Here is a 26,354-nt window from a genome sequence, read left to right on the forward strand (position 1 = left end):
CACTTCAAAAGTCCTAGTCTATGAATTAATAGAGAGCTGTAGCTTAAATTCAATAGTCACTGAGGCATAAAAACTGTATGTATAATATCACAAGTCAAATATGAAAAAAACTATGAAAGAAGTTGTGTTTTCCTACTTTTTTGCAACGTTTTAAACCAAGGATTAATTTAAGCTCAATACGAAGTGTTAATACAATCAGCATATTTGGCTCGTTTCAACACCCGACCAGCTACTGTGCTAATTCACATGATAAACACACAGCCAAGATCAACCACCAATGCACTTTACAGCCACTACACAAACCCAAACCCAAGCTGTGTGCATGCATCAGTTGCAGATTATTGGTTGTTTGGAGCAAGAAATGTAACGATCGCCAAGTCTGACATTACAGAATTCCCCAGAAAAATTCTAATCAGGATTCCTTGAGTGCCACATCTCTCTACTACAAGCTCTCATCACATGATACTGCTGTTCTGTCAAGTGCTGATACTAAGGTGTCCCTTAGTGTCTGTGCCTTAAGGCTAACATCTAATGGTGCTCTTTTGATTAGCGAAAAGTCTGTGCTGGTATAAATCTTAAGTTTGTCTACGAGGGCACCAGGTTCATTTTACTGATGGGAGTTAATATTTTGCAGTTGCTTTCCTTTTTGACTGTTATGTTTTCACTCAGTTTTGACATTTATTTTTACTCGCTGTCAAAAAAAGGCCATATGTGATGCTGTCACATATGGCCAATCACAGCAGTACTTAAATGCTGATTAGGCAATTGTTAGCATGCTAACACACAAAATAAAAAGCTAAGCAAACATTAAAGTAGCACTCACAATCCACAGATCTCGTAGTGGTTTTCCATAAACATTTCAGAATATTTCCGGTTGTCATTTGCTGACCTTTCCCTCATTTTTGTGTTTAGGAATCCAAAGCCATTCTGACCCAGGCTAAGCATACCAGGACTACATCTGCTCACCTTAGCTCCAATATAGACTCTGCCTTAGAGCAACTGTCAGTGCAGGAGTTGCTGACTGATAGAGCTAACGCCCAGATTACCTCAGAGGTACTTAACACAGCCATACACATATTTGAAGGAAAAAATCTATGCATATCGATCTGTTCATCCTGCGTGCAGCTTAAAAGACTGTTTCTAGAGCATGTCTTGTAATTCTCAGCCTGGGGTGTCTCTGGCCAGCGTAAAGAAAGATATGGAAGCAGCCAAGCTCCAGCTAGAGGCCTATTCTGTTACACTAACTGAGCTAATCAGCAAGATTGGTAAGTCACTACTTTTTGCTCTTCTGTGTCTATAAAACCCATAAATTTTCATTATACCTTAAATATCAGCCCACTAAAGAGCTCGGTGCTTTTTAATGCCTCATTAAACATGGAAATACTCCTCAGACCGTAAAACACGAATAACTGCTGTGCACAAGTCCAAGCAGCATTTCCTTTAAGTCTGACATATATATCTGACCTACTGTATGTCCTCTTTGGTCAAATCATTTCTTATAATTCATTAGAAAGGTGAGGTTTTGCACTTTGTGGTCAGTTCTACTGTGCTTGAGAGAATAATCATCCAATCACTGCAATTAGGTCACCATGCTGGGTTACGTGCTGTTTGAATAAGTGAAGTAGGACAGCCATTAATAAACCACAGTCTAAAAAAAACAGATCTTTTTCAAGTCTGTTATGCAGCTTTTTCTTTTTCTGTCCTCCCTCCAGATGGGAATGTGCCACTGGAGCGATTTGACCGGATCTTGAACGAGACAGCGCACCATCTGAGCATGCTTCGCGGGAGTGTAGAGAGCCCAACGTTAGGCTCAAAGATCCAGAAGCTGCAATCGGCCGCTAAAGAGCAGCAGAGCCGTCTGTCCCTCATTGAACAGGACATACAGGAGATCACGGAGGAGAGAGACAGTCTCAGAGACATTGCCTTAAACCTGCCCCAGTCCTGCCCCGAGGCAACCGGAGCAGGCAAAGGATAGATGCTATAGATGAGGAGCATTACATCATTGATAGCTGAACATCAGAAAAGTCTGGGGTGATTTTGTTAAGAGAAGGAGTTGCAGTGATTTTGTGTTCAACTTCAGAAAAAGTCTTTTTAGATTTTTCCTTTTTTGCCCCAAGGTGCAATTCATTTTACCTCCACAGCAGACCGACACACACACACACACACACACACACACACACACACACACACTACAGCCAAAAGCCCAAGACTTCTCCACTGCCTCCCATGATTTATACCCAATCTTCCTTCTCCTTCTTGTTTTTATTCTTTTTTTTGACCCAACTCTTTTTTAGTAACAACATCCGAACTTCAATTTCACCATGAATAATAAGCAGCCATTCTGAACTGCTGGAGTGCACTGTCAAGTTTAAAATAATGCTGATTTTCCTTTGTGGGGCTAAAAGGTGTGTCTGAGTGCTGCTTCAGACTGACACATTCATTTACACTTGAGCTCTTTTTCATCACCATTGCTTAATTAACAATTAGTCCCCTTGGCCTCAGTGGAGTTCAGGTCAGGCTTCGACAGCACATAACCTGTTTTCAGGATTATTACAGTGCCTACCCCTCTCTGTTTTTGCAGTTTCTCAGTACTTCTGTATTTCTGTGCCTCTATCAAATGGGCAAACTTTGCTTGGTTTGGAATCGCGCTTTGTCACACTGCATGGCTCCTGATGACTAAAACATAAAAGCAAAGGATCTTTGCGCAAGTCTTACGACAGGGTTCCAGCAAGTTCATTAGAAAACGTAATAACAGTTTTGCTGTTAGTCTTAAAAACATAGAGTATACATTATGTTTTTTCAAGTTTTTTTTTCATTAACATTTGCAGATGTTTTCACAGCTTCGTCATTTCAGAGTAAAGACAAAAATAAGAAAGAAAACTGTAAATTTCACTGTCACACTCGAGGCTGAGTCTAAACACACACTTTTACAGATTGACTCATGGAAGTGCCCAATAATGCCGCTACTGGTACCAGCTGTAGCTGCACATGACATTTATAATTTAACAAAACAGTTGAGAACTGTGCTTTTAGTATTTCAGGTTTTTTTCTTTTTATTTAACTACAATAACACGACTCTTGAGATTTAAAATCTCTTTTGCAAGAGAGTCACAGCCAGTGCTCGGGTCATTACGCATTACTTTTCCTAAAAGAAATGCACTATGTTAGGTAATTACTTGATTGAAAGTACACTACTCATTATAGAGCTACTCTATAAAATAACCTGAAATGCATGGTCACATAATTACTTGTTAAAAATATAAGCCTGAGGCTACAGTCCCACTCACCAATATAAATCCCTATTTGAATACAGAAACACGAGCAATCTTTCTTTTACTTTTTACAATATGAACACAAAGCCAACAACACAAAGCAAAGTGCAAAATCCGACCAAAGAAAACTTTAAAGTGATGGCCATAACGATAGAAATGAAAGATAGAAACGTAGGCTACAACGCTACAAGCCTGAGTTTGCTACCTTTTGAAGTTCAGAGTCTGGCTGCGGGGCTGGGGCTGGCAAGCGCTCAGCTTTAACATCACTCTGGGTTCTTCGCTAGCTTTGTGTTAGCATGCTGTCTGCGCAGATGGTCTGCAAAGAGCCAAAGTTGTGTTTCTATCCTGGACTCAGTTTGCGTTTCATTATCGCTTGTCCTTTCATGCAGTAAAAACAAAAGTTATCTGCAAAAATGTAGACTACACCATTTTCCACCTCCTAGCACCAGAAACTGAAATCAGCTGATTGTAGCATGTTGATTTGTTCTTTTCCTTTCTATCTGCCTGCCAGATAACTGAAGTACCTAACAAGAAAATAGTAACTGTAATGTGATCACTGAATCTTGCATCATGCATATATTAGTGTGTTACTGAAAAATATAATGAGATTAAAGTAATAATGCTGTTAACATCTTTCACATACAAGTATGATAGCTAAGGTACATATGTAGATTCTGTCTAAGATATCATTAAAAACAGATTCACTTTACTCTCATTTGTGGCAAGTAAAGGAATCACTTTGTAAGGATTATTGTACTCCTTCATAGTTGTATACCCAGCTACAGGTTATGGCCTGTTTACAGCCTGACTGTGACACATAATTTGGACATTGAGGTCTTAAAAGGGTACCAAAAGATACAGGTTTGGATTTTTTTTAAATGGTGCAGGAACCCTGTGCAAGACTTGTGAAGCGATGATGATGATGATGAAGCGAAGATATTTAAAAATTACATTGTTCTCCTTTTATAAATGCTCAGTCTAATCTAATCAAAAGTTATACTTGTTTTTCATGCAAGTGTCACAGTCACATGTCTGGTTGTAATAATTGTAACAATGCCCGAGTGGATAAGGCCTGAACCATAATGCAATAAAATATACATGATAGGTCCGTCTTGCATAATGTATCGAATTCTTAGTGGACATTATTGTACAAGAGTGTAATATTGTACAACAAAGCATAATGGAAATGAAAGGGCAGCTCAAAGCTGAGTAGATGCGGATATCTGGAAATGGGTGAGCAACATATTGATGAACACAATAAAATTATAAAAATCGTTTTGTTGTTTTTTATTTGTGAATTTACTTTCCTTCCTTCCTTTCCTTTGTCTGAGTTTTGTGTGATCTCTAGAAGTGAAACAAAGAGAAGTCACTAATCCAACAGCCTTGGAAGGAAGAATGTGTGTATTTCTGAAAAACAATGAAAATGCTAAAGCTCCCTTAACCAGAACCATTTACCACAAGCCCAAGTCTAGGCTAAACCTTACAACTGCTGTAGTGGATGACAATATGTTTTTGAAAGGGGGAGTAAAACTGTCGGGAGTACACTTAAGACTGATGAAAGGAAGGGTTCAGCGGAAAGTGGATCAAAGGCAAACACATACATGATACTATAACTTTAGCTCTTTAAACAAACACATTTCCTCTTAGTACAAAGTTGCATTACTTTTTTTGTTTGTGAGCAAAAAAGTCTCCTACCACTCTCGGGTGTCAGGACTAAACATAAATTGAGAGCCAGTGGTTGATTAGCTTAGCTTACCTAGTCTGACTCTTTACAAGGGGAGAAGAATCACCTGCCAGTCCACACTAACCCTCACCTATCTACAACTCTTCACTTGTTGCTTGCTTGTTTTTTTCCAACAACAGATCAGCTTTTGTCTTAAATAAAATAAACATTTACAGTTAGGTTCATACATTTATAGACACTCAAGTATTTTTGTTAATTATGACTCCTTACATCACCACAGTAGATTTTAAACAGTCAAGGCCCAACTGAAGTGTTAATTGAAGAGGTTTCTTCCTGTTAAAAGGGAGTTTTTCCTTCTCACTGTTGCCAAGTACTTGCTCATAGGAGGTCATCTCATTCTTGGGGTTTTCTCTGTATTATTGTGGGGTCTTTACCTTACAATATAAAGCTCCTTGAGGTTACACATGTTGTGATTTGGAGCTATACAACTAAAATTTAATTTAAACATATGGACTGTTTCTAATTCTTGTGTGACAATCCTCAGTTGCTGTGTATTTCTGATTCCTTCTCAGTTTTGTCTTTTCTAACTGAAAAACACGCTCTATTGAATAGAGATTAGGTGAATGACTTTGTCACTGAAGAATATCCCATTTCTTTGCCTTGAGAAACTCTTGGGTTGTTTTTTCAGAATGTTTTGGGTCATTATCCATTTGCACCGTGAAGGGCTGCCTGATCATTTTTGCAGCATTTAGCTGAATGTGAGCAGAGAGTGTAGCCTTGTACACTTCATCCTGCTATTCCAAGCAGCATTCACATCATCAATTCCTTTCTTGAATTTACACTTTGACGAGAGTGTTCTTGATGCGGCTAGATTAGCGATCAAGGCATTTTTTCTTAACCAAGGAAGGAATTTGCTGTCATCTACTTTAGTTGTCTGCTGTGGTCTTCTGTGCCTTTTGGTTCTGCTGAGCTGGTCAGTGCACTCGTTCTTTTAAAGAAAAACTTTCCTTTGGGATTTTCAGCATATTGTTTACCTCCTCAACTTTCTCTTTGGACCTCATATTTAAAGTTAGAGTGAAAGCCACTGTGGAGGAGGTGTGGTCCTTGGCTCAGCTGCAGGGGAGGAGTGGGGCAGTGAGTTCAAGGGGCTAGTACCAAGGAGGCTGGAGGGACAGGTGGCAGCAATCGGTCTAATGAGGCTTCTCCCTTTATATACAGTGAAGCCAGAGACCAGAGGGAGCTGTCGACCGGCTGAAAAGTCGAGGAGCAGGGTGTGGACAGACATGAGTGTCACATCAATACACATGCTTCCCAGTAATAAAAACATATTCTCATGGGGTCAATTTCTACAGCATCCATTTTCAAATTTTGGTATAAACTCTAGATTTATATCCACTGTGGTGGTTTACATATGCAAAAAAAGAAAAAAAATCTAATTTATAATATATAGTTTCATCGTTTTCATCTGACTCAACAGGAAAGTAAAGGGTGTTCCAAAAAGTATGGTTTAAGTGCTCTGTGCAGTGAAGCCACCATTGTCTTTATGTAAGGTGATGTAATGTGCTGTCTTTCATGACAGGAAAATTGCAGTAGAAGTACTTAAAATTCAACATTATGCAATGCAAGATAATGGGTCGCCCACAGATTACAGAGTCTAATGGAGAGTCTATTTTATAACTCTAGTCAGCAATTTGGTCCTAACACACCAGCAATGAAAAGTGCAGAAACTATAGATCAATATCCAAGTTTTGAAAAGAATATGACTCAAAAACTCCATCATGGGGATGATCACAGCTCTGGATTAGGAATTAAGGGTAGTCAATTCCACTCAGTTTAGCAGCTAAGCAGCGATGATTGTCATTATCATATGAAAATGAAAACTAATTTCATGACTGCTGAGAGGTAGCAGGGAAACAAAGAATATCACTGAGTCATTACAGTCATTACAATATTCATACAATTATTCATATTGTAGGGAATATTGTGTATCAGTTCATATTAGCTGCAGTGAGTGCAGGTTGGAGATCTATTTAGGAATCAAATGTCAAAAAAATCACTTTTGATACTGAAAGAGTTTTGTTTATGATCCCACATACTGCTGCACAGGAGTGGCCCCGGGGATAATTTCACAAAGGGTTAATCGAGCATTTAAATTTTGGATAGGAGAGCCGATAAGATCGCACCACTGCCATGTTCGCAGGAAAAACAATTTATTAAATTTGCTAATCCTAAACAGATTGTCAGATGCTTACATAATCAGTCTCTCTTGAGTCAGCAACACGTGCATCATCTAGTGGGAACTGTAAAGTGCCAATATGTAAATCCTCATTTGGACAAAAAGCTTCTTTTTTTCTTTTCAGGAATTTCCTCCCTGCAGAACTCAAACAGTGGACAATGAATGGGGTGATTTTTTGCATACTGTCATGAACAATCTACCGCTCCTTCCACTACTCTGCATTCCTCTGTCTGTCCATAATTTGTTCTGAGCTTTGTGTTTAATGTATTTATTGTATAGATTCTATGTCTAATCATGGCTTATGTGCATGTTGCTCCGTTTTCTCCCTTTAAAGACCCGTCAAAGGTTAAGCACTGCAAATGAGCTTATGCAATTAAAGCTGTGGTGAGTGGGCTGGTGGTTATCTCTTTCAAGATCATCATCTTGTGGATCTCTGTGCTCCTTCCAGTGCCCCAGATATTTTCAGATTGCTCCCTAGATGTCTTTCTCTAGGGATGAGAGGAACAAAATTAATTCACTTTAGTTCAATCTCTCTTTTTTTCCCCCCACACACTTAATGACTAACCCCAAAGCTTCTTTCATATGTTATATGTATCTCTTAGTTCTTATCTCTTAGTTATCTGCCTTAGAAAGAAGGGTGGTAACATTGATGAGTGTGAGTTTTAGAGTGTGAGCATGTGGCTGTTCCCCTTTTTCATTTGATACCTCTATTGTAAACAAGCTACAATATATATATATATATATATATATATATATATATATATATATTCAAGCCATGTCGATGAAAATGGAATCACCGTGAGCAGGTGCTGGAGGTAGACTATGTTAAATTGGTTGGAGAGGATGTAATGCATGTCATTAAAAAGTTCTCATCCAAAAGGAGTGGTGTTCAGTGTGGGAGTTGGTTCAAACATAATAAGCTAAGAGGCAAACAGAAAGTGGCCATGTTCAGCTACTCGTGAGTAGGTAATTGCCAGCCACTCCTTGACATATGCGTATAGGATCCATCTACCTCCACACTTTTCTCTTTGTGTGTCAAGATGCCTACTCTTATGTCTTGGATGTTATTCACACAGCAACCATGTGCAGGGGATAGATTACTAAAATGAAAACAATGTATTTTTTTTACACACATACCCCCTCCCCACACACAAAACACACACTGTCAAATTAACTGTTTTAAATTCAAAAATGTAAATCCGCACCCCCCCCAAAAAAGCACAGAACATGCCTGACATGGTCTGAGCAGGCAACACAACTGCAAATCCTTAACATCAAAGATAGGCATGACACGCCCCCCCTACTGTGTCGCTTCAAGGACACTTGGTACGCTTGTGCGCCCTGCCACCACCCAAACATCTTCACTTTTAAACCGTGAGCCCTGCCGTGCTTGTAATATCAGAAAAATAGATTCCAAGAACCGTTTTGCTCATCCCTTTTTATTTGCTTTGGTGTCAAGCGATCACACAATGGCTCTGAGTGCGAGCGCGCTGTAAGTAGGGTGTATAGATTAAACAGGCTCGTAACAAAGAGAAGAATAAATGTCAGATATGTCAAATGCCACAGGCTCAAAACAACAAAAAACAGGCACAAATAAAAAATAAAGAGGGATTGTCTGCTGTATCTGTGATACACCTTTTGAAATCAAGTGAATATATGCAAATACGTGCTTTTCAGCTGGCATCAGTATGTTGTGATTTTTAATATAAATGCAACAAATTTCAACATAGTGTCAAGTATCTTTTATAAAAGTACTAAATACACTAAAAAAACACAAATTTTCTGTTACACAGCAGAGCACTTACACTCCACACATCCTGCGGTGAATCATTCGTATTCAGCGTGCTGACTGACCTGAAGGTTGACATAAATATGACTATCTTTAAGAAGGTATTAATATAATAATTCTGTGTATTAAAGCAATCCCATCTCATTATAATGAGGAAGAAGTCAGCCCGCAGCATGACAAGACTGAAAACTGATCTGCTCCTTGCATTGCAACAAGTGATATCATTCAGGTTAAAACAGTAAAGAAGGGGAATTTGCATGATGAAATAATTGTAACCTCATTTACAATCACCACACTTCTCGCACTTATCCTGCTCTTCTTGTTGAAGCATACTGTGGCTCCTTTAGGGGATTGTTAAGCTGTAACAAGTTCCCAGGCGAATTATAAACGCCACAGCGTTGTTGACAGATAATGTAAGAATGGGAATGATAGAAATAACAAACGTATGTGGGTTGATTAAAAAAATAAGCAAAAAAATGTTAAAAAGGCTTTTTTTTTGTGGTAAACAAGCTACATATGTTGCCCAAATGACTCTACAGGGAAATTCAGAAAACAAAATTAAAGTGCATGAGGATGACTAATGAAGAAGTTGGTTTGGAATCGCTTTCTATAGGATACAAAAACAATTGTTTGCTTTATCTCGTGCACTGATGAAACAAGGTGAAACTGGCCCAATAAAAAATATAATCCTGCTGGTATACAGTTGCCTGTTTGCACATCAAGAAGACATGCTAATTAATCAATAATCATTCATGTGGACTTGCATTTCAGGCCTCATGGCAAATTCATGCTCATCCTGCACACTTGTTTTTGCTCTCTGAATCACTTCCTTAAGAAAGATTGGGCCCTAAAGCCCATAAATGCCCCATTATGTTCATCTGCTCATAATAGCATTCCAGGCATGTTTAAGAAGACGGCATTTTAAGAAAAAAAAATCTAATAACATTGCTAACTTTCAGATTCAGGCTTTTCCATAAGAAAATAGCCTGAATATGAAGCACTGGAGAGAATAAAAATGTGTATCTATGCGTTGATGAATGAATAATCAGTAAATTCTCTCTACCTGCCTTTTTATGTGCTAATAGTGCTGCTGCCTGTGATAGTGTGGAGCTGGTTCTGCCTTGGTGCCTCCTGAGAGCCACAACACAGTTTGAGAACAAAATGGTGATTGTGGAAAGAACACACATATTCTGCAGGACAGTGTGAGGCTCACCTTTGAATTCCTTGCAAGCCACCTCTACGTGCCAGTGGTTTCAACTTATGGTCTAATTGCGCAACATCACGACACGCTCTGAAGAGTTAGGTTTAAAAAGCAGGTGGTAGAGCAAAGTCATTATAGACATAACTGTGCCTTCCTATATTACATAATTATCATCATTGTGCCTTATTGCTTTTAAAGGATATAAAAGGAGATATTTTATCATGAATTTTTAATCAATGCAAGCACATTTTATTTTTAGCTTTATAGGCTGTATGCAAGGTGCCCGCAAAAAAAGGAAACATCTTTTACTTTTTTATAGAATCAGTCAAAAAAAAAGTGCTGGTAAGACTTATTAGTAAGTATTAGTAAGGTATTAGCTAATACTTATGTCCTCTTCCTTAGTATGGCATTTACAAACATGTTTTTAAATGGTTTAGTCGTGCGTAAAAAGCTATATAACGTGTTTAGTAACAGCATTTTTATACCAATGTGCTCGGGAAAGAGCAACATGTGTGAAGGTGTCTTGAAGAGAAACCTCACAGCTTTCTTAGTGATGGTTCAACCCACCCCGCTGGAGTCCCTAAAATATATTCAAAGCACATTTTTTGATGTTATTTTGATGACAAATGAGCGCTTCAGTAAATGTATCAGTCCGTTATATAACCAAATTTAAGAGGCTGGTAAATAACAGATGACAATGACTGTCCTCTGTCAGATGATGGAGAAAGTGCAAAACATCCGGGTTAGATGCCACTCTGTTGTACGCACGTCATATCAGTTTATATCAGTTAATCTGTGTCAGAAGTCAATGTTTTGCTTAGTATTTTGTGTATTCAGCAAAATCGTATATCTGTTTAGCTCACCCTCTGCTTAGAATAGAATAGCCCTTTATTGTCATTGTACAACGAAATTAAGAGTGCTCCACACCAACCATGCAGGAGTAAAAAAAAAAGATATAAATAGTAAAGACATCAGGAATAAATAGCAAATGGAAGAAATGTATACAGTCAAGAGAAATATATACAAACTAGAGAAAGGCACAAAACAGAAAAGCACACACTGGAGAGCAAAGTGGAAGCACCTGAGCAGATCATACGATCCAGTTTAACTGATGCTGTCTTAGTATTATGGAGGGAAGATAATGATGGAAAATGTTCTTTCTGTTTACAAGTTGTGGACACTCACATCACTGTACAGCTAATGATAACAAGTTCCCGTCTGCAGCTGGACATTCCAGCTGTGCTAATAGTCTCCAACCAAACAAAATACACTCAAACGGTACGGATACTGAATTTATTTTAGCATTTTTGTGGAGATTATTTTTGATTGGATGTTGCAGTTCACCATGCTGTGACCAGTCAGTATAATCATTACCACATGATAAATGAGACCCCAGTTCTTCTGGATTGGACAAGACCCAGTAAACTTTACCCACTAAAGTTTACAAGTGTGTTAAAACACTTGTAAAGTTTAGTGAATGTCTCTTGCACAGTTGTGATAGTGAAAAATTTTGTCCACAAACAGAGAAATATTTATATATTGATCATAAAATATTAAAGTCTTATTATTGTGACAGTCCCCTTTGGAAGCCCAAAACAACTCTGACAAATTGGAGCAAGGACAGGGGACCTCTGGAGGATGTCCCGTGGAGTCTGGGATTGGGACGTGAGCTGCAAGATTGGGAGGGTTTCTGTAAATTGGAATTTTTCCAGGAGAGGTATTCTTGTAAATGCTCAATCGGATTAGGACTTTGGAGTTGGAGGCAAGGTCAAGGCCTCTGTGTGAGGTTCTTTGAGCAGTTCTTGAGAAGTTTTTGTGGGTTGGTGCGTCACATTGTCTCACTGTACCACCAGGGAGCAAAGAAAGGGGTGCTCAATCTGCAACAATGTTAAGATAAGTGTTATGTGTCAAATTAAAATGTAAATGCACACACAAGGGCTCAAGGTTTCTAAGCGGAACACTGCATTGTATGAAGACGACAAGTGTTATTAACTTCACTTGTCAGTGGTTATAATCTCGTAGCTGGGAGTGTATAAACAGATGCCAAAGTACTCAGATCAGTATTTTCGTGCTAGTAAATTGTCTTCAGGGCCATATATCTCCATGATGACACACAAACACACAGAGACAAACTCACAAGGTGAATAATGTATCATTGCTGCTAACGGGACATCTATGTTGTTTGCTTTTGTCAAAATATCTCTTCTTTTTTTTAGGTTCAGAAAATCAATAAGGACAAAAAATGCATGGAAGTGGTCCAGTCCAGTACAATGAACGGACAAGGTTATAAACAGGAACTACAAAATGGCTGCAAAGTAACCCCACCAGGCAATGCCCTGTGTCAAAAGAAGTGCTTTTTCTAACAACAGAAAGGCTCAGATTTTTATCCTAAGTGTTGTTGATTGCTTTTTATGTTATCCTGCCAAGCTTTTGTGTGTAGAGTTTCCAGGTCAACAAAATAATTTTCGCTAATAGCACTACCAGCACTGTCTGCTCTTGAAAGGGCTCTTTTTTCCCCTTCAGCAAAATATGTTTTGGTGAGTTCTTCTGTTTGACTGAACGGAGCCAACCCTGTCAAAATGGTCAGTGCAAACACAGTCTGGAAGATGCAGTATATAAACGGGATGCTTCTTATCTATTTAGAGCATAGCATGCCCCATACCCCCCCAAGTATTCTAACAAAACAACTACTCTACTTTTTTGACACAGAAAACATATCAAATTTTTAAACTGCAACATTTTAGCATTTCATGAAAAATAGGAGCTCCTTTTGAAGTAGATGGCAGCAGTATATCTCAAAAAGGCTTTGACAGGGAAAAAAGAAAGGGCTGGAAAAGTAAGTGTTACTAGAAAGAAACAGGGAACATTTTGCAATTTAGCATTGGCAACAGGTCCATTACATGATTGAGTATAAAAAGAGCATCTTGGAGCGCCAGAGTTTCTCAGAATGTCATGGTGCTCAGGCTGGTTAGAAGGTTGCTATGTTTTTGTGTATTTTTTTAGTCACCTGTTGCTTTCTGAAGGAGTGGGGCAGCCCCCACCTAGCCTTGTCTATTCAGTGGACACACACCTGTTGCTCATCTGCTTATCAACCTGCCAGCCAGTTTAAAGGCTTGCCTCCACCAGTGTGTGAATGTGAGAGTGAATGAATAGTGGCATTGTAAAGCGCTTTGGGTGCCTTGAAAAGCGCTATATGAAATCCAATCCATTATTATTATTATTATTATTATTATTATGATAAGGACCAGCACCAGGCACTATTTTCCCCACATCGTTGTCAGTATTTTGGTAATTAGGTTCACTGTGTGGTCTCGTAGTTTCCCTGTGTTAACGTCCTCTCTCTCCTTGGGTTCTGTAAAGCAGTTCATTCCCTGTGGAAAACTTACGGGTCAACTCATTGCTGGTCTGCCACTCTCTCTCCACCACTGCCACCCACCTGAGGAACCTTGAATAGTTGCTCCCTCTATCATCAGGCCATAACCCTGGACCTCTCAAGTAAGCGCTAGCACCATTTCATATTCAAGTCATCCCCATCTCCTCTCTGGCAGAACAGTCCTCCTGAGTTGCAAACCTGAGCTCCATCACATTCCTGTTATTCTGTCACCTGCGTGCATGGCTCTACACGAAGTGACAGATAGCTAAACATATGCAGTAGGCACTCAAAGCGTTGAATGATGACTTAGACGTGAAAGCAAAGTTGAGGGCTGTTTACTTGTCTTCACCAATGTACATTCTTACAGTGCTTTTCCAGAACTTCTGAAACTACAAAAAAATACAAAGAAGAAATTTGCTCAATGAAAATAAAGAATTATGCGTTACACAGATTTAGGTATTTATATATAAATCTCTCCAAATATGCATCGAAACAATAAAATACGCATCCCTTACTATCCGTAAAGATGAAACACAATTCAAACTTACAAACTAAGCTTCTCCATGGCATAACACAGATGGATACAAAAGGATTAAACAGAGAGACTTCTGGTACATCTCATTATGCAATTCCCAATACTGGCTTTCTGCATTACCCCACTCATGTGACCCTAAACATCCAATAGGAAGGAAAGCAACCCAAGCCACAGAAAAATTCACCTGACCGCAGTCTCCAAGCCAACCACTAGGAGGTGCTAAAATGCTCAACTTGCTCAACTTACACCTGTTGACACCTGAGTATTGTGGTAAATAAACTTATGGCAGAGAAGTAAAGATGGGAGGAGGGTCATCTATCTGCATAAAACAGACTAATAATTGTGGTACAATTTCAGAAGAACGTTATTTTGGATTTGGAGAAATCTCTGTGCATAAGGGGAAAAGGCTGAAAATCAATACTGAATGCCTGTGACCTTCAGGCCCTCAGGCAACACTCCACTAAAAAAATCGTGATTCTGTCATGGAAATGAAGCTTATGTGAAAGCTCAATAAAGAAGATCCGAAATCACTCATCTGCCTGCTTTCCTGGGTGTTCGGCTGCTTTGCTGTTCTTTACATCACTAACGCTTTCCCACGCTGTCAATCTCAATACTGACATCATTACTTTTGTCCAATCATCTTCTTGCCCGCCTTCTTTGAGCCAATCAGCCACCGTTTTGCATGTTTTAAATCTGTGCCTATCATCATTCTCCCTTTCAGACTCTCATTCTTTCAAGCCAACTCCTCCCCATCTCCACCTCACAGTCACCTCACTCAAAGCCTCAGTCTTCATCTTCACCACCGGCATCTAGACTCCAGTGGGTCCTGTACTAAATTCTGAGATCTGTCATGATGGGTCATCGGAGTCTAGTCACCAAATACATTAATTTCTCTTTCTCAGTACATCATGTTCAATTCTTCCAAGTGAACTCTCCATATTGAAACGACTGAATGGGCTCAGGAACACCTTCCAAAATCATTGCCATTCACAAATAAAGGTAAAATCTCTATCATGCGAAGAAGAAGCCACATGTGTACATGGTCCACAATCATCACTGTCTTCTCAGAGTTAATTCTCATTTAAAATGGGCTGAGGCAAGTGTCAAAGTGTTGTGTGGGCAGACAAATCAAAATCTGAATGTTTTAAAAAAAAAAACACACACACTGTAACCTGTAACTGTATGCTATCAGTATTTAATTCAATAGCCTGTATCTCTGATGGTACGGAGATTCAAACAAGGAACAAAGACATCTTGCAAACATCATGATTTTGTAGAAGAAGAGTAAAGGTAATGAAATGGCCTGCCTTCAGTCCAGACCTTTCACCATGTGAGAATATTTGGGACATCATGAAATAAAATATACAACAAAGAAGAGCCCAGAATTGTTGAGAAACTGGAATCCTATAAAAGACAAGAATGGGACAACATTCCTCTCCCAAAAGCCCAGCAAAGTGTCTCCTCATTTTCCAGACATTTACAGACTGTTGTTAAAAGAGGGGATGTTACACGGTGGTAAATATGGCCCTGTCCCATATGTTTTGAGACATGCTGCAGCCATCAAATGAAAAATGAGCCAATACCTTTGTGAAATTGGTATATATTATATATTTTTTCTATTTTGAATAAATGGGGGGGGCTAATGTTAATTGGGCTAATGTTGAAATATAAGCAGAGTATGTCAAATATGTAACCGGATGTAGGACCATGTAGTAATTTGGAAATGCTTTTTAAAAAATGTGACTGAAGGGAGACCTGTATCAGACATGAGCTCCCCTCCCAGTCAGGAGCCTGAAGGTCTGATTTGACAGTGGAAGAGACAGAGCTGACAAAAAAACCCCTGACTTCTGTGTAAAGAGATTTGCACAAATTGAAAATGGGAGAAATTGAAGCTTCCAGAACAGCCCTAAGACCTCTAACCAGGGCAAATAGTTTATTATAGGTAATAAATTTCCAGTAGAAACAGCAGCATTTTACACTTCTCACGTTTTAGGTAAAACAATAATACAAACTAATACAATACTGATAAACGATGACAATGAGTATGTAGATGGAGAGGGTTCATTAAGGGTATCTGTCTTGTTTAGTTCTTGTTTTTGGGGAATAAAACCAAGCATTTAAATAATTCACACTAACATAAAAACAAAGTTGCTTCATGGGACGTGAAGGGGGAGAAGTGAGAAGACTTTAGAACGAAATATCATCCGTCTTAAGGTGAAACTCGTGGAAGATGCCAGTGGCGATGCACGAGAAACATATATTTCTGTGTGTCAAAACTGCCAAGAGAGGTCAGTCAAAACAACATCGCACAATTACCAGAACCCACAGCCATCTGAGGGTCATTAGACACCCTGAGGAGAGCTGACTCAATGCACTGCAGGGTGAGCCATGACAGGAATGTATCCATAATCCTTTTTTCTTGTTGTTGTTGTTGTTTTAACCTTTTCTTCGTGGTATCTATCTAAAGTTTTCTATCTAAAGATGAAGGGAATTTTTCTGGGCTTTAAGAAGGAAAGAATAATCCGCTGACCTCACCTTGACCAGGCTTCACTGCAACTGCCTCTTCCCTCAGAAGGAATGGCTTGATTTCTATATTGTGCTTAATATCTTTCCTCAGGTCGTAAAATTTCCACTTCCTTCCACGGACTCAGAAACCATCACGATGACAGGTGTGTAATGCAAAAGATGATAGAGGGGTCATTCAATCCCGAGTTGCAAAAAAACAAAAAATATAGCACGGCTTGCAATTTGGCAACGACAGCGTCAGCTCATAGACAACAATCGACTGGAATTTCTATTGGAAGAGGAAGGGAAGTGAAAGAGACGAGAGGAATAAAAACTAAAGCAGAGTTGTTTTTCTCTTAGACAGGTAAGTACAGTTTACATTATCCAGCATGTATTAGCTGGACTATTGCTGCCAGGGGAACGTCTAGGACCTGAACAACTCCACTCTTCAAAAACACAGCCCTGCTGCAGAGCACCAAAAGCCTGAGCCTTAAGAAGAGCAAAGCCCAGCTGGTTAATTATATGTTTTACAAAGCAAATGGGTATGTTTTGCTGGTGTTTTGTGACTAAAGACTTTTTAACCTTCTTTATTTTGATTCTGTAAATACTGAGAAAGCTTAACATTCCACATTTGGATAAGAGCAGAAACAAATCTCTCAACAGCTTTTGTTGATGTGACAAGCACAATACAGAGAATGATTTTTCATTGAAAGGTGCTAAAGGGCACGTAATGGACTCAGCGGGTAGCTGTTTCAGCAGGAAAGGCTCTAAAAAACAATTGCGCACTGCCTGCCTGTCACCAGAACAAAAGGCAAGCAAATATTAGTGGCCGCCAAGTGAACCTGTTGAGCATTTAGTAGATGAAGTGCCATATATCTCCCTAGGCAGGTGATGCAAACCACAGCTGAGGAAAAATGAAAACAGAGAGTGAACTTTTTTATTCACGGTTTTAAACTGTTAACATCTAACATTTCCCTGCATCTGCCGGATGCTAGCGTCTGTTTGCTAACAAATTTGTCACCCTTAAATGTGCGAATGTAATATTGCTGTGTTTACAGCTCGTTCCTATTGCTCCCGAGCGGCATCCTCCATTTAAATTTGCCATAAACTTAAAACCTTTAATTGCAGATGAAAGCAAATAAAACAGTTTGAATTGTCAGTGATTTAAGTCATCCAGGCTTACAAATGCGTTTACAAATTACATTCATAACACAACGTGTGCATCTACATCATGGAAGCAGAGCTGTTTGTGCATCCCTTTATACAGCCGAAGGTACCAGAATGAATAAGTTTGGCTCGGCCTCCCCCTCTCTCCCCCTCTGCTGTGCCCTGACAAGACACTCTCTCCAGCTGCTTGGGCACACCAGGCAAATAAAGAAAAGATACACACGAGGTGAATAAAAAAGGTAATACCCACTTCAAACACCACTTCCCACTAATCCCTACATGCTCTCAACCTTCACACAGCGAAAGTATACCGCTGACACCTGGATACTGACACTACCCACTCAGCCAGCCTTTCCGGAACAGACTTCACTACCGAGGAGTAGCAAGGGACTGGAAAGAGAGAGGATTATTCACTCAGGAAAAAAAAAAAGGAAAAAAAGAAAACACAGAATCTGCCTGCCCTTTTGCAAACCATATATCCCTCTCTGCAGATACAAGTGCGGCAAACAATCAGGCTCCCATCCAATTGGACAGCATCATTTCCTGCTGTAATCAGCGGCTGAATATGAGCTACACAAAGATTCAGCCTTGTACCCCCCACCCCACCCACACCCCCCTTTTTCTGCTTTCCCAGTAAAAAGTAATCTTTTTTTTGTAGTATCCTTCAGATTCTGATAGGATTTTATCCAAGACCAACTGGACAAAGAAGGTTTAATAGCTCCGGTTTTACAGTATATTTTTTTGTCTACTTAAATTGATTAAGGGTAGATTTGTTTGAAGTTCCCACTACTAAAGGAGAGCTTTATTTATCCATCTTCTCATCTGACTCATGTGTTACATATGTAGTTGTAATTTGAACACACTGTATTTAAATGTTTCTCTCTCTCTCTCTCTCGTCTTATACAGTTACCCAAACGACCAGAAACATTAAAAATGTACCTAAACTAAATTATAATTAAATTCTAGGTGAAAACTGTAGTTTTTGAACATTTTTTTAGAGTTTACCATCATAGAAAGCAAATATTAATTCAATTTAGTTCAAATGTATTTATATTTTATATATTGCCAAATCACAACAAAGGTAACTTCAAGGTGCATTATGTGGTAAGGTTAAGACTCTACAATGATGGAGAGACACCTTCACCGATTGAACAACCCCCTTTGAACGAATGCTTGGTGACAGCAGGAAGGAAAAACTCCCTTTTAGCAAGAAGAAGACTTTATCAGAACCAGGCTCAGGGAGGGGCAGCCATCTTCCACGACCAGTTGTAGGTGAGGGGAGGATGGCAGGACAAAAGGTGCAGTGAGGGCCAAATGTTATTGAATATTAGCCAATATTCACATTTGATAAGATGGAATATTTGATATGTTGCTATAAAGATTGTTTAAATGCTTCATAAAATATTAAATGTGCTGCCAGTGAACTGCTAGTTGATCTTTTCAGCTTTAAAATATCAGTTGGCATCTGAGTTAAACGAACATGCACAGTGGGGATCAGCAGAAACAGAATAACAAATCTTTGGCCAGGAATAGGAGATTAATCAGACCAAAACTATTCACTCACCCATCTAAATCATTGAATTCATGTGTTCCAATCACTTAGCCACAGGTGTGTAAAATCATGGTAGGGCATGCAGACTGCTTCTGCAAACATTTGTGAAAGTATGGGTCGCTCTCAGGATCTCCAGCATGGCACTGTGATAGGATGACACCTGTGCAACGAGTCCAGACAGAGAACTTCCTCACTAGTAAATATTCAACAGTCAAATTTTAGTGGTATTATAACAAAGTGGAAGTGATTGGAAATGACAGCAACTCAGCCACAAAGTGGTAGGTCACATTAAATCACAGAGCAGGGTCAGCGGATGCTGAGGCTCTTAGTCCATGCAGATCTTGTCAACTGTCTGCAGCTTCAAATGCTGCAGACCTCCAAACATCATGTGACCTTCAGTTCAGCTCAAGAACAGTACATAGAGCTTCCTGGAATGGGTTTCCATGGCCAAGCAGCTGTATACAAGCCTCACATCACCAAGCACAATGGAAAGCATTGGATGCAGTTGGGGTGAAGCATACCACCACTGGACTCTAAGAGTAATAGAGATGTGTTTCTAGGGTGATGAGTCACGCGTCTCTGCCCGTCAATCCAATGGATGAATCTGTGTTTGGCATTGCATCAAGTGTAAAGTTCCAGTGAAAGGAAGTCTTAATGATTCAGGATGTCAAGACCTTTTGGACAATTTCATCCAAAATGCATAAAGTAATATCCATAGAGACATGAATGAGTGAGTTTGGTGTGAAAGAACTTGACTGGCATGCACAGAGTTCCTGACCTCAACCCGACAGAACACCTTTGTGATGAATTAGAGCAGAGACTGAGCTGAGACCTTCTAGTCCAGCATCTGTGTCTGACCTCACAAATGTGCTTCATAAAGAATTGTCAAAATTTCCCATAAACACTCCTAAACCTTGTGGAAAGCCTTCACAAGAATAGTTGAAGCTGTTTTAGCTGCAAAGGATTAGCCACACTCATTTTAAACCCTATGCCTCAGGAACGGGATGTCACTCCAGTTGAAATGCATGTGAAGCCAGACGAGCGAATACTTTTGGCAATACAGTGTATCTGCGAATATGCAAAGGAATAGTGTGAAGAAATAAAGATGTGCTGGCAGATTGGAGTATTGATGAGACAAATTCAGACCTCTCAGGGAAACATCCAAAGTGATTTCTTATTTGTTTCACAGATGGCTAGTTTAAGATGTATTTGGTTGACAAGAGAACTACATAATGGAAGAAAAAAAAGATAAATGCAGTTTTCCTTCAAGAATAAATAAATACTGGCGCAGGAGAGAGCAAAAGTGAAGCTCACTAGAGATCCATATTCAGACCTTTTATGCAGCGCTTGTTGATCTTGCTACAATGACATTTCAAAGTGCGGTACTCGTACAGAGTGCATGCGTACACACAGACATTTACACATGTACAATCCTCCAAAGAACTGCAATGAAAACAAGCCACGGGCTTTCGTTTCATCGTCTGCTTTTCTCTCTTTATCAAGTGTGAGACTGTCACTGCATTCCCTGCGTCACATGCTGTAGTTTCCATGAGAACAAATTCAAACAAACACACACACAAGGTTAACTTCACTTGTATATTACGCTAAATTTTTCCAAACCAGTCCTGAATTGACCGCTACAGTGGTAACCTCAGAAAAGAGTCAATATTTAAGGTGGCAAATTTGACAAACACTTTAATCTTTTTTAAGCTCATTTAGCTCACGTGGTCCATCAAGATCAGGGGTAATTACCTTGGGTAAGAACATGAACCATGCCTGGCTCCTGGTTTGTTTATTCTGGGCACGATTCTTTGAGCAGACTGCTTTCCCTCAAGTGTCCCTAAAAGAAGCTCATGTTCCTCCAAGTATCACCAGCACACACACACACCTACTTCATAATAAAATGGCAATTCAAGACTGCAACACAACAAGAAAAGGCTGTTTATTCCTAAACAGGAGAAGAAGGCTGATATTAGTTGACTGCAGAAATATGGCACTGTACTGGACCTGGCTGCACTTGGAACCGAGGCACAATGCCCAATTTAGAGGTCAGCTGTAGTTCTGACACTCACCTACACTAGCAACAAGCTTTGGGGGGGGAAAAAATGAGATTGTTCCAGATGAAGGCTAATTTCCCTCCTCAACCTGGGCTCCAGCTGCCACTTCTTCAGATTGGCCCTCATCTGTCCATGCATTCATAAACGTGCATAATAAATGTGTAAGTGTAATCTGGTGCAGTGATAATAGCTTCATATTTGTCAAATATTTGATGATGTTTCCATCACACCGGTGTGCAGAAAACACCCGCAAAGACATTTCCCACATGGGAAATCCTGTCAGAGAGGCAGAAAAATCGGTTCTCCGAGGCAGAGATGGAGACGTAATAAATGATGCTGAACCAGAATAAACAATTATTATTTACCAGCTCACACAGGGCTGGTCTGCTGCTGCCATTGTTGCTTTAACTTGAGCAACAGGACAGACGGATTGATGAATGTTTGGAAGGATATTACAAACATGATCTTACATTTATGAGCTTCCTGTAAGGAGTAATTAGGGATGATCGCCATTCATGCTGTAATGTGATTGCATGGTGTAATCAAAGATAAAGGTAATGAATATCAGTAACACTAATGAATAGTTTAAAGCAGTGCATTAGTCATTATTTAGCAGCTAATTGCAACATAACAACAAATAACAACATATTTTCCCGAAGTTATTTACAGAAATTAGATGATTTAATGAACATTATGACATTAATGCAAGTCATTTTGCCCAATTGTCTGTTTTTGTTAGTTTTGCTTCAGTTAACAGTTTCACTCACCCCAAATATTAATAGATCTTTATAAGAATGTAATACTTATAGTTTAAATAAATATAGGATCTACTTTCAGGTCTTCATGGCTGTGTACACTAACACAACACACTGGTTAAGTCCATGTTCACTCCTGTTTTCAATCCATTCCCTTTTTTTGATACACATTTGTCTTTGGAAGCTCAACAGCTCAGCATGAAACAAAATCTGATATTCAGTGAAGCACATATTCTTCTAAGAATATTTACTGACCACTCTTCAGCATTTATGTTTTGTTATGATTTACCAGTTTTTCCAGCGGTATCACTGACCTCCTTCGGATTCAGCATTCAGCGTAACTACGCATCGATCCGTCCGGTTCTCCCCGGTGATGAATACAAGGATCGGGTTTGAGTTCATTGCTAGTATTTCTTTACAATGTTTTGTTACAGATTTCCCACACCTTCTGTGTTTGAAATTATATACTGCCTGCAGTAATAATGACGGCCACGTTGAGAGGCAATGCCAGCACGAATCAATGCTGCCCCCGTGTGGTGGGTTTGATGTTGAGTACACCCAAGAAAAAGAAAAGCAAAGTGAAACATTCTTTACCTTGTTTCAGATTGTTTCCATCTGTTGGGTGGAATGTTATGTGTTATATGTGAAGTACAGGTTATGGTTTTGTTTTCTTTCGTTCATAGCAAAATATAGTTTTTACAAAAGGTGTCAGCAGTGACGGGTTATCCGACAGTTTTCCGAGAATGACCTGTTGAAATTGTTGCACCTCTCTGTATTTTCTCACTCCATTATATTTGGTTCACTGCTCTTTTTTCCTCTTGATTTAAAGAAAAAAGAAAAGGAGAGAAAGAAAAGGATGCCCTGCAAAGATACAATTAACCTTTAAACCTTGACCTAATTTTCTCACAACCTCCTGTATGACTAGTGATTCGGAATTACCATTTCTCTGTACAGGAGCCAAAAAACTAATTTCCAAAGTGATATCTGCTGCCTGCCCTTTTAACTCTCTCCCTCCTGTTTGCCCTGCGGTCAGGTCGAAACATCCGTCTCAGTTCTACATGAAACTGCAGAGGCCTTGCTACATTTCTGCTTCTTTTCCAACTTTGAATGCAACACTACAACTCTGTCATCACCCCTGACACACATACCTTTCAGATTCAGTATGTCTGCCGCACATGAATGTTCTGTGTGTTCACGCTGCAGGAGTTCTCTCATTCTGCACTGGCTTCAACCTCCTTTGACCTTTGACCTGCCAGATGTTCACTGTGGACCTATCGATCTCGAGGGAAAGAATAACAACAAGGGGTGTGTGAAAGTTGCTAGTTGTAGAAGTGCACTGTAAGTGCAACATAACCTACACACGCTGGCCACTTTATTAGAGATACTTGTTCAGCTGCTTGTTAACACAAGTATCTAATAATCATCTAGTCACGAGGCAACAACTCCATGCATGTAGGCATGCAGACAAGACAAACTGTTTAAATCACCTTTCTTTACCCATCAGAATCGGGAAGAAAGGTGATTTAAGTGACTTTGAGCACATTATGTTTGTTGGGGCTGGTCTGAGGCTGGTCTGAGTATTTCAGAAAATGCTGATCTGCTGGCATTTTTCCACACAGCCATCTATAGGGTTTAAGGGGAACTTTCCTGAACAGAGAAAACATCGATTCAGGTGCAGTTCTCTAGGTGAAAATGCCTTGTTGATGCCAGAGGTCAGAGGAGAATGACCAGACTGCTTTTAGCATCCAACAGTAATTCAAATAAACCACTAGTTACAACCATGGTATGCAGAAGAGCATCTCTGAATGCACAACATGTCAAACCTTATCTAGATGCAGCGCTTTCAGCAGGAAAAACTTTTCATCACTCATCCAATTGACTTCTTCAGTCTCAGCTCCAGGTTTTGCCAACCTCATTAATGATACATACTAGCCAAAATTAGCACCACTGACTAATTAACGGACTGTGAGCTTACTTTGATCAATAATATACACATTGTCATGACCATTGATCAATAGCTATGAGTACTGTTTACAAAGACTTGATGCCTGAACCACCTCAACTGGCTCCTTACGAGCAGCGGCTCTACTCTAAGCCCCTCCCTGATGGGTGAACTTCTCACCCTATCTCTAAGGGAGAGGCCAGCCACCCTTTGGAGGAAGCTCATTTCTGCCGCTTGTATCCACGATCTCGTCCTTTCCGTCGCAACCCACAGCTCGTGACCATAGGTGAGGGTAGGGACGTAGATCAACCAGTAAATTGAGAGCTTTGCTTTTACACTCAGCTCTCTCTTCACCACGATGGACTGATACAGCATCCGCATCATTGCAGCTGCAGCACCAATCCGTCTGTCGATCTCCCGCTCCCTTCTCCCGTCACTCGTGAACAAGACCCCGAGATACTTAAACTCCTCCACTTGGGGCAGGAACTCGTCCCTGACCCAGAGTGGGCACTCCACCCTTTTCCAGCTGAGGACCATGGCCTCAGATTTGGAGGTGCTGATTTTCATTCCCACTGCTTCACATTCGGCTGAGAACCGTTCCAGTGCGAGCTGAAGGCCATCACCCGATGAAGCCAACAGAACCACATCATCCGCGAAAAGCAGAAATGAGATTCTGAGACCACCCAAGTGAAAGCCTTCCACCACTTGGCTATACCTAGAAATTCTGTCCATAAAAATAATGAACAGAATCGGTGAGAAAGGGCAGCCCTGGCTTAAATAAAACAAGAAGACAAAAAAACCAACAACCAAAAAACAAAAGGTTTGGTTTTAAATCCTGACTTCTTTTAAATACCAGTTAACCCTCATTAGTTCCTTTCAGATTAATCTAAGTTTCTTTTACTTGTTGTTCTAACTCTCTGATCAATATGAGTCGACTCAATTCTAATAGCTCAATTTAATTCAACCTTATTTAGTTCACCCAACCCTTTCATTCACTGTACGTACAAAGTGGCTGGTTATGAATACTCTTTAATGAGTTACCAATACAACTTCAACAGAATGAAAGAAAGTAGAATGCTGAAGATGAAATCAAATGAGTTCTGTTTCTCTGATGTAAGAGGACAAATTTTCAGCAGATGTTTAACATAAGAGAAACACATGCGTAATATGCATTATTTAGACTGGTGAAAAGCACAGATTGTATTCATATTTGGGTTAGAAAATTAAAAAATAAATAGATGAAGGAACAATTGAAAATATTCTTTAAAAAAAGAAAAACGTTAACATATTGTAGCACTGTAGACATTTATAGATAGCTAGGACCAGAGTCTAGGTTTGCAAGAGCAGTTTATACTGGTAATCTGAAGTAACAGACCACAGCCCACTGTGAATTTGGAACTGCTGGTTGCTTTATGGAAAATGGAATACACAGAAATGTACGCATGTACAGCTTCAGCACTTAAGTGAATTAAATAAATCATCCATCCATCCATCTTCTTCTGCTTATTGGGTCACGGGGGCAGCAGCCTAAGCAGAGAAGCCCAGATCTCCCTCTCCCCAGCTTCCTCCTCCAGCTTGTCCGGGGGAACACCAAGGCATTCCCAGGCCAGCACATAGAGATTATCTCTCCAGTGTGTCCTGGGTCTGCCCTGGGGCCTCCTCCCGGTGGGACATGCTCAGAACACCTCACCCACGAGGTGCCTAGGAGGTATACTTGGGGTATTGCTGCAATTAAAGATTTGTAAGATATAAGGCTGAGGACACCTGTACTCTCTAGTCGCTTGGATGAGTGATAAAATGTTTCTCCCTCTGAGATCACAACATCCAGATGAACGCAATCAACTTTCTGGAATTTCATTACCTGGATGAATGACCATGCATCAAGACACTTGCAGCAGATGGGCTACAGCAGCAGAAGACCGCACTATGTGACTCTCCTGTCAGCTAAGAATATGAAACTCGGGCTACGTGTCACAAAAGGCTCACCAAAATTAAACAATGGTATGTTGGAAAAACGTTGCCTGGTCTGATGAGTCTTCATTTGTGCTACAGTCACATGTTAGTCCGAATTTGGCGTAAACAATATGAAACTATCCCATAACCATTGAGGCTGATGCTGCTGATGAAGGGGTTTGTCAACAAGAATTAAGTTGACAAACTTAATTCTAGCTAATGAAGTAGCCAGTAAATGTATTATTCTATATTAAAACGTAAGACTAATGCCTTTTTTTAAAATTCTCTACTAATTCTCTACTAATGTATTATGTATGACTCTTAACTGCTCTT

At 39.8% G+C, this 26,354-nt stretch overlaps 1 protein-coding gene across 1 annotated transcript in view; it reads left to right on the forward strand.

Moving 5' to 3' along the window:
- The window catches only part of lamc3 (laminin, gamma 3), a 137,248-nt gene extending 132,701 nt beyond the window's left edge, over positions 1 to 4,547 (forward strand). The window contains exons 26-28 of the mRNA XM_005454536.4: positions 913 to 1,053; positions 1,166 to 1,265; positions 1,713 to 4,547. Of these exons, the coding sequence (XP_005454593.1) occupies positions 913 to 1,053; positions 1,166 to 1,265; positions 1,713 to 1,975 (504 nt within the window). The 3' untranslated portion in view covers positions 1,976 to 4,547. The remainder of the gene's footprint in view (positions 1 to 912; positions 1,054 to 1,165; positions 1,266 to 1,712) is intronic.
- Positions 4,548 to 26,354: the final 21,807 nt, after the last annotated feature.

This window comes from Oreochromis niloticus, linkage group LG7 (assembly GCF_001858045.2).
Source record: "Oreochromis niloticus isolate F11D_XX linkage group LG7, O_niloticus_UMD_NMBU, whole genome shotgun sequence".
Classification (NCBI taxonomy): domain Eukaryota; kingdom Metazoa; phylum Chordata; class Actinopteri; order Cichliformes; family Cichlidae; genus Oreochromis; species Oreochromis niloticus.